This window comes from Poecile atricapillus, chromosome 4 (genome assembly GCF_030490865.1).
Source record: "Poecile atricapillus isolate bPoeAtr1 chromosome 4, bPoeAtr1.hap1, whole genome shotgun sequence".
NCBI lineage: Eukaryota > Metazoa > Chordata > Aves > Passeriformes > Paridae > Poecile > Poecile atricapillus.
The window spans coordinates 53,551,947-53,564,160 of NC_081252.1; the positions used below are offsets into that span (position 1 = coordinate 53,551,947).

Sequence of the window (12,214 nt, forward strand, 5' to 3'; positions counted from 1 at the left end):
GTGCATTCTGAAGTTTTCTTTCCTCACTATGAAGATGAATTGGGAAATGTGTTGATTTTGAGTTTAAGAAAACCAGAACAAGACAATTAATTCAATCAGAATAAAATATTGCAGTGTTACACTTTTCTTTTTAGGATGGAGAAAATAAGAAAGCCAAGATAGCAAGGTACGTTCCACAGGGGTTTTTTTTTGTGAATAGGTTCAGTGTACCTGTACATGATCTGCATGCTGTGATCATGAGGGTGATAAAAAAAAAATAGAACAAAATATTCAGAAAAGGTCAGAAATACAAGTTACCAAACATGAAGTAAAAAAGTTTCATGGTTTCAAAAGCCACTCAAGGCTTCTGAAAAGTGAGAGCAATGGAGCTTCATGTATTTGAAATCTTGTGTATGCAAGCTTAAGAGATGTAATACTTTTATATAGGATCCACCACCTGGCAGCAATAGCTATATGATCCAGAATGGTTTTAGATGAAAAAAGTTAAATTTTGTGCCTATGTGAAATGCCTTATGTATACTTAAAAAAGACCTAGTTTATTTTGACAGTCATCTAGTCAACTAGTTGTCATTCACCTGCAATCTGTTCTGTTCTTCTATAGGTAACATTTCCCTTCCTTTTTTTTTAGTTTTCCCAGTCATTGGGTTTTTGATGATATATTGAACCTCCAGCACATGCATGTGGGCTGCTTTTCTGAGATCACTGCAGCTGAGCAAGCAAAGTGAAATCTCTGTATTGAGTCAGAGAAACAGAGATAATTTTTAAATGAGGCGTTATTTTGGCTTCAGGCCACTTCAGTCCAGTAGTATCGATGAAGTGGCTGCTTTCTATGTGTTCTGGGCAATCACAATTTTTTTGTGCTGAAGCTTGATTCATTCTTTGTAAGCTGCTCAAATTTCTCTTTGTCACTGTGTCACAGATGCAGATATTTGTGAAGTGACTAAATCCTGTGCTACTGGGTGCCAAATTTATGTTCATGCTTGGGGTACAGGTTAACATTGTCTCAGCTGTCTGATATTAGAAAGGGAATCAGATAAATTTTCCAGCTGTTTCAAGTGAAGGCAAAAGTTACTGTTGCAGAGCATGCACTGTATTGAGACACTGCGTCTGTTGTAGTGTTGGAATTTACAGAATTAGTTTTAAAAACTCAAAAACTGTAAAATTTAATAGGTAGTAAAATGTTTCTAATAAAGTATTGAACTAGATGTTGAATTACTTTAAGGGGTATAACCTGAAGAACCTCTCTCAAGTCTCACCTTCTCTCTGGTTTTGTACTTCTGGCATTGAAATTTCTCAAATTTTGTCATGGTGAGGATAAGTGATTTTTCTGGATGACCATGCCAAAGTGTTTTGCAAATACAGAGCTATTATGCCTCAAGTGCTTTTTGTAAGTATGCTGGCCCTTCAGAAATTTTGTGTGATTCCTGTTGTAGGCATTGTTCATGAGGATATTGCTGGCAGCTATTTAAATTATATTTGGTACCTGCAGGTTGTTTATTCCAGCAATATAGTTTAGTGAAATATTATTTTCAGCTAAATTCCGCATCATCAATTGTGAGACTGAACTTGAATGATGTATTTAAATATAGAAATTAAGCATTAAATTCATAAGGTGTATTTTAATAAAAAATATGTCTTTATCTGAAGTCTCTTTCTGACAAAGCAAGGAAATGGCAGTGCTCTATGATTTTTGGACCTCAGTGAGCTTTCCATTTCTCAAAAGTGAAGTTTTAGTACAAGACACTCATTATTGGAACTTCTTAAAAACCATCACTTTTTGAAAATGTTCTTTAAAAAAAAAAAGTCTTGCATTGATATACTGCCTGCTTTTTATCTTAACAAAATCAGTAGCCATAAAACTGTGATTACGTAGGAGGAATGTTGAGGGACAGGCACGGCAGTTACGGTCATATTCTTGCTATCTACAGTGAAGGAATTTGATGGAACTGATAGGCAAATTAGTTGCAGAATTCTTATGATGGAAATTAAGAGTTACTTAAGTTCTCAAAATACTAGAGAGAAGTTCCCAGTCTAGACTTTCTTAGCCTGACATTAAAATAACTGCAGAAAATCAGAGCAAAGCCACCACTGCTCTGAGATATGTGACATAATGTCCTCTAAAACAGTACTGCGGGTCCAGAAAGGTATATTAGAGCTCTCTAAAAGCAGGAGTTAGATTTTTTTTTTTTCTTTAATTAGGTAAGAAAAAAATCATGGTTTTATAAACAGAGTACATATTCTGCATTTGGGACAATTTTCAATGAGCTCATTGCAGCTATATTGCTTGAAAATACTATTAAAATGTTCAACAAAGTTAGAAACAAATGAAAACATAATCCTGTTACTGGTGACTGGGTGCAAATGTCAAGATCCAGCAACTAAAAATAGGTATGATACAGAGAGATAAATGGGAAAGCCTGTTTGGTTTTTTGGTGGGTTTTTTTGTTTGTTTTTTGGTTTTGGTGGGGTTTTTTTGTTGCTCACCTGCCCTTGCCTTTTCATTTTCACTTTTTCATTGGACATACAAATGCACATTACTCCCAAGCTCAAAATGGAGAAGTCTGCATGTAATATCATAAAATGAACAGACAAAATATTAAAACAAACATTTTAAATACTGTCCTATAAAGTCCAGAAAAATGCTTTCTGTAGATAATATATTTGATTTGAAATATTTCAACACTTTTTAATATTGGTAATTATAATGGCAGTATGAATTTCTTGAAGACTTTCCATATTACTCTTTTCCGCCGATGTTAGAATCACATGCATAGATGTATCATAGTGATTTTATAGGCTTATGTCATCACCATCAATTCCTACTTCTCATACCACAGTTTTTTATGGAAATAGGGTCAGTTATAGCACCATTCTCCACCAATAAATTAATTCAGTTCCAAAAGGTTCTTTCAGTTTATCACTTTAGGAAGGGGCTAAGGAGACAATACTGGCCTAATTTTCACCTCTTTCAAGCTCCTCAGTTTCCATGTGGCTCAATATGATGCTGTTCTTGACACTCAAACTAGGTTTCTTGTCGTGATCGGTCTTGTGTACAGTGTTGATTATCTTTATTAAAGGCATGAGCTGTTCTGAGGTGAGGGTTATCAAAGTAATTTTCTTTTTATGTGTTACCCTGTTTTTCTTGACTTCTGGGTTTATTTACCTGTTCCAGGTTTGGTTTGTATTATAAAATTCTGTTGATGTCAGCCTGTTGGATGTATTGGCAAGATGTAATTTCTTGATTGTTACATCAATATTTGGTGCTTTCTGCTTAGTTGGCATCTCCCTTGTTTAGGCATTAGCTTGGGGTGGGGGGGTGGGTATGTGTGTATAGCTTTTTGGGATTATTTTGCTTGTTTGCTGTTTAAAGAAAAGCCAGCAGAACCTGTGTTACTACATTTGTTGTTTCATTTGTCAGGAATTTAAAGATTTTGAAATAACAATCATCTGGTCCTACTGATTTGAGTATTTTTTTCTCTTTTTCTTCAAACTTTAATGTCTCTTCCATGTTTATTTGATGCTTCTGGCTGATAGGACTTGTATCTAAGGCTGTCAAAGACTTCTCATCCTAACTCTGCACCACATGGAAGTATTTTTTTCAGCAACAAGAAAATGTGAAACATTTTGCTGTGTTTTACTGTGAGATCTGAGATAAAAATATAATTTGTTGTTAATAGTTTATGGCAAGAATCACCTATAGTACTGCTTAAATCATGTGAGGGAAGATAGAAAAACACTCTGATGACAGAGTTGCATTATTTGGGTCTGCGATTTCAGCCTTTTCTTGGCATCTCTCCTTCAATTGTCCTAGCTCTTGAAGTGGCATCTGGGTTCACATCCATTTGGTTAAGTTTTACTTTTAAATATCTTCTGTATTTAATCTTAGTATTGAAGTTAATTTGAAGTATCATCTCTGTTGCAACAAATGGTATCCAATTCTCTCAGTTGTTGAATTTCTTCTTTTAGTGATTGCAGAGGGATTTTTAAATACTGAGTATTTTTCCCTGGTCTCATTACAAGCCAAGGGTTGTTAAATGTTACTGCTTTGGAGCCCTATGAATAAGTTGGTGTAAGAAAAGTAAAAACAAATGCAACATGTACACGCCTTCCCCCTGCTGTGACTGGCTTGGAGGTTTATGCTTGCCCTGCCAAGTGCAGCAATCCTTTTCTAGATCTGCCTGCTTCTTCCTGCCTGCAACTGCTGATTTGAGTCTTTTCTCAATCTATACTAATTACCCTGTCCTCTCTTGGTGTTTATATACCTCTTCCTGCCATATTGCTGGAGTCATCAGTATGTTTCAGCAGTAGATGGGCTTCCTGATCCAACAAACCATTTTCCTAAATCCTGCAGATGGGGACAGCAAAAGTTAATATTCCTATCTGAGGCATAGCTCTTGCACAAAAGCCACTACTGAGTCACATAAGGGCAAGCTACCATGCTGATTTTGTCTTTGGAAACAGGCCACATGTAAGCTGCATGTGAGATGTGGGCAGTTGGGTGAGCAGCCCTTTGGCAGCCTTGCATGTGTGTTTCAATGCAGTTGAAAGGCTGACAGTCTTAAAGTCTCACAAGAAGCTGCAGGTATTGTTCATCTCGCCTCGTTTCAGCCTCTAGTCACTCTGAGCTTCTTTCATGGTGGTGCAGAGTTCCGGGTAAAACAGAGCCAACATCTGTAGATGTCACAGACATCAGTGCTTGAACTCAGGGTCTGTGTATTTCTCTGCAGTGGGTGAAAGGGTAACCCAGAATTACCCTTTCTGGTAACTGACTGTCTTGCACACTGCATGGTTGATACAGTCAGATGAATACCTTGCGGAAAGATTTAACTTTACGATTTTCACTATGTTGATAACATGCTGAGAGTGACTTTAGCAGTCCTCATTTAGCTGTTCTCGCTAGTTTGAATGAAGGCTTTTGCATTTCTTCAGTGTTATAATCCAATCATTTCAACTTACTTATTTGCAGAACCTGGGAGAGTAAAATTTTGTTCTGGTAATTAGAAATTCAGGTTGCTGTGGTAAAAATAGCAATAATGTAAATTTCTAGAATAGTTATAATACTTTATTTTTTCAAGCTAACTAAAATACCAGTATGTGACAAATTAATGGAGATGCATTCAATCAAAAGTGATGCAGAATGAATTTAATTATAAATGTGCATAGCTGTATTCTGTTTACATTTTCTAGAATTAGTGTTTAAATCGACTGCTTAATTGTTTGGAAAGGAATGGATGATGTTACATTAATATTATTAAAGTATATTTTTCTGTCTCTTGCTTTTTGCACAGAGTACAGTAACAGATTCTTGTTGTGAAAGCTGCTAAGTCTGTATGCTTTTTATATAAAAGAATATTAGTGTTCTAGGTAGTTTCAACTGTACAGCCAGACATCAGTTAGACAGTACTGCTGTAATCTGAAAAAGTAGTGCGTAGTAAGTTCCTGTTACAATTTGATCACGTTTTTCTGGAATAAAAACTGTTCTAGCATGATAATGAGTGGTTTCCAGTTTGGACATTAAAAACCTTAAATTATTTTGACTTTAACCTTTTCTATCTGTAGATGTTATATATCTATTTATTTTAGGTTTTCAGTTTCATTAGCAGATGATTTTATCAGATCAATTTCTAGCTGCATCCAGGACTCCCGGTGAGGCTACCCCAGAGCAGAGCAGGACAATCCTTTCCCTTGACCAGCTGGTGATGCTGTGCCTAATGCACCCCAGGACACAGTGACAAATGGGCCCTGTAACAGGCAGACCTGAGTTGTCAATAGAAGAATGGTTTTGTGCCTTCAGCTAGGGCTTTAAATCACAGTTTAAGAATATTTTTAAGGAAATAGACCAATAGATACAATTTTTGTTTTTCTGTGTTATAGATGTAAAGTTCTCTTCTTTTCTGTTTGTTGTTGTATAGCGTTTTTCTTCTCCTCTCATCTCCTCTTTTTTGTCTTTGTGGCAAATTGTATTATACTTGTACATTTCTAGAAATGGAGGAGGATTTTTAAGTAATGTACTGTAGGAGGTTGCTGTCAAACATTTATTTTAATTCATAAGATCTGAATTTAAAAACATATTTTAAAACTCAGGAAGGAAAGAAAGGTGAAACACAGCACTTTGATGTTGAAAGCAGAGACATGCTTAATAATGGAGAAGCAATCCTAGGATCATTTGAATGATACCATAACAAAAAAACTCTGGTTAGAGTAAGAGATGTATTTATTAACTGTGTGAGCTCAGTCTTTTGTGCTTTATTACTATTATTTTAGAGGTGAATTTGACCTATCAAGATTTATCATTCTAATTTGACCTATCAAGATTTATCATTCTGTGTTCTCTCTTGTATTTCTTCATTGTGTGCACTGTGTATCCTGTGTCTGTAGTGGGCATACCAAATCCTATTGGTATACAGTGTGGCTATCCTTCACAGTTTTAACTCTGAGGACGCTCAAGTGACATGGAGGAATGGAACACAAAGACCAATTTCAATAAGATCATTCTAAGAGTCTCTAGCACATCTGCCTGTTTTGTGCTGACAATCCTAGAAGTCATTCTCATCCTTTAACAAACATTATTCCAAAAGTTAAATCTTCAACTGTTTAGTTCTTCAGACTGAATTCTTACTTTCAGTTTTGCCAAATCATTATGTTGAGAAATTTCAATTAACTGGGGTTGTATAATAATTAAAAGTAAACTATTTTGGTGGCATTTCATAGGAATTAGTAGTTCTTAGCTGTGCTAGAAGAAACAAGGAAGCCATGTGGTTAATTTTTATGTGATGTTAGGCTAAAGATGCAGCTCCAAATATACAGAAAGATCTGTAGTGTTAAGACTTATTTTACATCAGGGATTAAATTATCCAATGTCTAGTTTGCTTAAACTAGATAGAAAGATTGTGCATATGTAAAGTACTTTGTGAGGCCTGTGCCACAATAGCACAGAGTATTAAGAGTGGTCTCTCCTCCTCTAGTCCTGGCACAGCTCTAAAGCAGCTGCCTTGTACTGGAGCCATGTGTTAGGCCAGATGGCTTACAGCCCCTTGCACCATTCATACTGAGGTGAGTCCTCATTTGGAATTGCAGTGGGACTGCTTTGAGGAAGAGATGGTGCCATCTCCAAACTCATCTGTGCACAGCAGTTTCTGTGCTGTACCTCAGGTCAAGATTGACAAAATAAGCAGAATTGCAATGTGGTTTTCAGTGTCTTAATCTAAAATATCAGTAAACCTCCAAGTATCAGATTAGCACTTCCCTTTTTCTAATATTTGTTGTAACAAAAAGATTCAAGTTCTAATTGTGATTATGCAGCAGAACATGTATGGATAGCACTGCATCCTTTTAAAAAGTCTTGTTTAGTAGTAAGAAATAAAAGCAGAAACTCAGTTTTTTTTCTGGTGTTTTTCAGATGGTGGTAAAAACCTTCATGGATATGGACCAGGACTCAGAAGATGAAAAGCAGCAGTATCTCCCATTAGCCTTGCACCTTGCATCTGAATTCTTCCTCAGGAATCCCAATAAAGATGTGCGCCTCCTTGTAGCATGTTGCTTGGCTGATATCTTTCGTATCTATGCTCCTGAAGCTCCATATACTTCCCATGACAAACTTAAGGTAAAAATGCTTCATAAAAAAAGGCTTTTCTTCTACCTTATTCTTACTGAAGAGAATGGAAAGTGCCCCCTCCCCAAAAAAAAACCCCAAACCAAACAGTCATTCCTCCCCCAACAGACAACCCCAGAAACCAACAGAAAAATGTTTTTATTCCCATGTATACTGATTCTTAGTTTTATTAAAGAGAAGTTGCTTCAATCCTGTAAGTCAGTGTAATACTTCAGGGCCAGAGATGTGTAAAGGAATGCTAGATAGCCAGTATCTCTGTTGGTGATAGCTTTCTGTCAGTGCCTGAAAAAGAAAATTTAATGGTCTCCTGTTACGAGTTGGAAAATGTGGATAGATGTCGCTACTAAAGGATTGCATTTTCGCTTTCTGCTGAATCAAACTTTTAAATTTTGTTTTTTTGACAGGACATATTCTTGTTTATTACAAGACAATTAAAAGGCTTGGAGGACACGAAGAGCCCTCAATTTAACAGATACTTTTACTTGTTAGAGGTAACACAATAGTTGTAATTTTCAGTAGATGGTATTAGCTCTCTAAGCTGAAGAAGTGTAATCAGTTGTTCTCCTGATGTGCCAGTATGCCTGGCAATTTTGTTTCATTCTGTAAATCACACCAGTCTCATTAAAGTTAAGTGGGTTGCTTCTTTTAGTATTTAAAATGATGTTTGAGTTTAGTAAGTTTGTCAGTCTGCAGTTGAGGACATGTTAAAACAATTGGTATTTATTAAAATTTAGCCTTTATCTTACAATTCCATAAATTCAGGGGTTTTTTATCAAGAGAGAAAATTTTAAATGCTGATTAAAGTGCAAATGTGCCTATATTGGTGATAGAAGGAATGTAATATTTTTGCTTTAAAAACATTGCAAAACCATACTGTTGAGAAGAACTGAGTGGTGGAGGTCAGTTCTTTGCATTTAGAAATAGTATCTCATTTGTAAACAAGATATTTGATGTTTAAAACATGATGTTTAAAATTGTATTGTTTCATAGCATGAATCAAAAATAAGGTCTTATTAAATTAACAAGTTCTGTCAGTTGGCTTTTATACTTAAGAAATCAGATCATTCTGTATTTAGCTTTTTCTGGATATATCTTGCAAAGCCCTTCTGTGTAACAGGCTCATTATATGCAGAGCAAATATCCAGTCTCTTTCCCCAAAGCATTTACATCTACTGTATATTATTTTTCCTTAAATAGAAAAACCCCATAGCCAACATAATTATATTTATGTTACTTAATGTGAAGTTGTACTAGCCTAAATATCCTAATTTTTGTTTTAGAATTTAGCTTGGGTCAAATCTTACAACATCTGCTTTGAGTTGGAAGATTGCAATGAAATTTTTATTCAGCTTTTTAGGACTCTTTTTTCAGTTATCAAGTAAGTTGAATCACTTCCATTATATTAACTGTCAAAATATCATCAGGTTTGGGGGTAGACTGAATCATTGCTTAGTTGACAGATAAATATGTCTGAACAGAAGTCTTTATCTAAATGAGGTGCTCCAGGGAAAGCAAATCAATGTGAACTACTGACACTGTGGAGGGGTGTGTGTCTGAAAGTAGATGTGTTTTAGAATTTGTTGTCCATGTTATTGCAGTATACTTTATTGTGATTAATTTATCTACATTTTTGAATTGGTTGTTATTGTCCTTTTTTATTTTGATTCTCTTAAAGCAGAGTTAGGTTGTTGTAGATGTTTGAATCTTTCTGTAAGAGAGGAAAGACACATAAAATAGTTCTGAGATGTGGAGAGTCTAAGGGAGAGAAAACTGGACAACATTAGATGTTTTTTCTTGATTGTACTGTTAGTGTTTGTCAGAGTCTGAGAATTTAATATTGATAGTATTCTTTATTACTTTAGTAATAGCCACAACCAGAAGGTACAAATGCATATGCTGGACTTGATGAGTTCTATCATCATGGAAGGCGATGGAGTAACTCAGGAGCTGCTGGACTCAATTTTGATTAACCTCATTCCTGCACACAAGGTCTGCCAAGTAAAATATTATTGTAGTATACTGTCGTAATAATAATTCTTACTGCCTTTTGAATGTTGTTTATCTCTGTATACACTTTAGCTATTTTGACTGTTTTATTTTCTCACATTCATTTGGGAATTAACTTGGTGGTGTTGATTAGCTGTGTCTAGATCATATGATATCAAGAGATTATGCCACCTCAGGATCTCTGCACTGAAACATAAATTAAGTGTTTTCAAGCAAATATAATAAGTTAACATTGTATCTTGAGGAGCGTAGGTGGTTGGTTGTTTCTCTTTTGGCTTATGTTGGGTTTTTTTTAATAGAGAAGATAGTAAATATTTTTGAATTTAGAAGAAAGGGGGGGGTGGGGTGGGGATGAAATATTCCCAAGACTTCTGTGGTGTCTTGTTCTGCCCAGCTTGCCAGTCAGCACCTTCCTAGTTGTGCTTCCCACTCCTTCCATTGTCTTTCTCCATTTAATTCACTTGTAAGGAGCAAAGTGTCACAGAACACACACACACACACACTCCCCTTTCTAGAGGAATTTTATTCCTTGAAGAGAGGATCACTGGGTCTGCACTTGAGCTTTTAAAGTACCTTCACTGTTATGCCTTAATAAATTTAAAAAGAGAATAAACAAATCTTTAGCTGTGAAATACGGGAAAATGAGGTGCAGGCTGGTGATGCCTTACACTGATCAAGAAAATTCCCTTGCTAAAACACTTGTATTTACCAGAAATAGTATGAAGTTTCAGTTACTAGTTACAGTAGATGAACTGTTCTCTGATTATCAAGTATGTGTTTCTGTTTGTTTATTTGTTAATTTAAAATAATTACAAAAATTATGGTAGATCCTTCCATGACTACATAATTAAATGAGTATATAAAAGCAGGGATTATTCATTTGGTTGCATAAAGAGGGGAGAGTTCATGGAAATGTGTAGCATGGGATTGAGTAAGCTGTGGCCATTGTCATTTACCTGTGAAATCTCATCAGGCTTATAAAAGTATCTATAGTCTGAGATGAATTTGCATTCCTTCTGCCATAATCATGAGACAGGAATACCATTCTGTCAAATAATTTGTATTTACAGCAATGAGATAATGTCTTAATGAAGCTGCTAACACAGAGGCCTCTTACAACAAGAGTCCTTGTGAAAATCCACTGTTCTTTGTAAGTTGCTTCTAATGAATGATAGGCAGCAGATATGAGGAATGAAAGCAGAGAGTGGTGATCTGAGGTGATGCTGTTAACAATGGTGAACATTGCTCTGAGGTAGAATGTCCCAGTAAAACCTTGTACAACTTAACAGTGTGTTGTGACTACTTGATTTAGGCAAAGTAAAAGTGATTGTGATCCTTTAACATTGTTACAGTTTTGCCTAAAGAAGAAAATTCTCAAGCAAGGCTCTGAGAGAGGGAAATAAATTTGTTGTAAATACTGGGCTGTGATGCATATTTAGTGTCATGTAGAGGACTGGTGGCACTCTTACCAGCCTTTGGTCATGACTGAGCAAATAATATCCTGTAGTAGTCAGTGCTCAGTATTGTAATTTGGTCAGTATGTCAGTCTGTGTTACTTTGTTTCCTGTAATAACACTTAAAGGACTGCTTTACCATGATAGTTCAAAAAAAAAAAACAAAGTTCCTTTGTCTGATCTGCCTAGCAGAGTTTGACTGTTACAGCTGTTCTCCTTTCATGAACAAATCTCGAAGAAAATTCTGTGATTATATTGCTTGTCTTTACATATGTAAATCAGAAGCGCTGTAGCCTTAAGAGCACAATTGATTTTCTTGTAGAATGCATACAATAGCAATACTTTTAGGTCTGTGCAAAGCAAATACCAGTCATTCTCTGCTATGACATAAGAAAAATAACAGTCTGGCAAGACTTGAAGGAAGTCTGTAAAGAAGCTGAAGTAATGTGTTTTGAATAATGCACTCTGGTTTGTTTGGTTTTTTAATTAGACATGATATAGAGTCTACCTCCAAATCTAGATTATATTGACTTGTACATCTATTCTTAGTAAAGTGATGGTGTGTGGTGTACATTGTTCTCTGTGTGTGCTAATGTGACTCTCACCTAGTAAATCCAGGTTTTCAATAGCAGTAGCCTGTCAAATTTTGCTCACATTTTGACCTGTGGCCTCAAACTGTAGCTCTTTTTATTAACTTCAAAAGTAGTGCTATTCAATGAATATTTATTTTCCCAGTCTTACTTAAGTTATTCCTTAAAAACATTTTCATGTGTTAAAAATCTGTATTTTCTTCTGCATGTTCTACAGCATGGGCAATTCAGACCTACGAGGTTTCTTTTCTCCTAATAGTTGAAATAGTTGATTATTTGTTTTATCAAGTTATATATTACTTTTTTAGGCTGTTTTGGTGTTTGGTTCTTCAGTATTGTGGTGTTCTGTGTTCATGTGTGTATTTGGGTTGTTGGTTTGGTTGTGTGGAAGAAGCTGTATTGAAGATCCATAGAAAATGTATTTTAAAGTTTGAGATTTGCAGTCTCTTAGTTTAATATCAGCATACCAGTCAACAAGATTTTAGTCATGGTTGGGTTTGGGGAAAAAGTGTTGGGATATTTTTTGAGAAGAATTCATACAAATCTGTCTG

The 12,214-nt window shown here is 35.5% G+C and overlaps 1 protein-coding gene across 2 annotated transcripts in view; it reads left to right on the top strand.

The window, feature by feature from the left end:
• The window catches only part of PDS5A (PDS5 cohesin associated factor A), a 71,560-nt gene that overhangs the window by 16,338 nt on the left and 43,008 nt on the right, over nucleotides 1–12,214 (top strand). For both annotated transcript variants that reach the window (XM_058838000.1, XM_058837999.1), the window contains exons 3-6: nucleotides 7,400–7,603; nucleotides 8,017–8,103; nucleotides 8,893–8,990; nucleotides 9,475–9,601. In XM_058838000.1, the coding sequence (XP_058693983.1) occupies nucleotides 7,400–7,603; nucleotides 8,017–8,103; nucleotides 8,893–8,990; nucleotides 9,475–9,601 (516 nt within the window). The remainder of the gene's footprint in view (nucleotides 1–7,399; nucleotides 7,604–8,016; nucleotides 8,104–8,892; nucleotides 8,991–9,474; nucleotides 9,602–12,214) is intronic.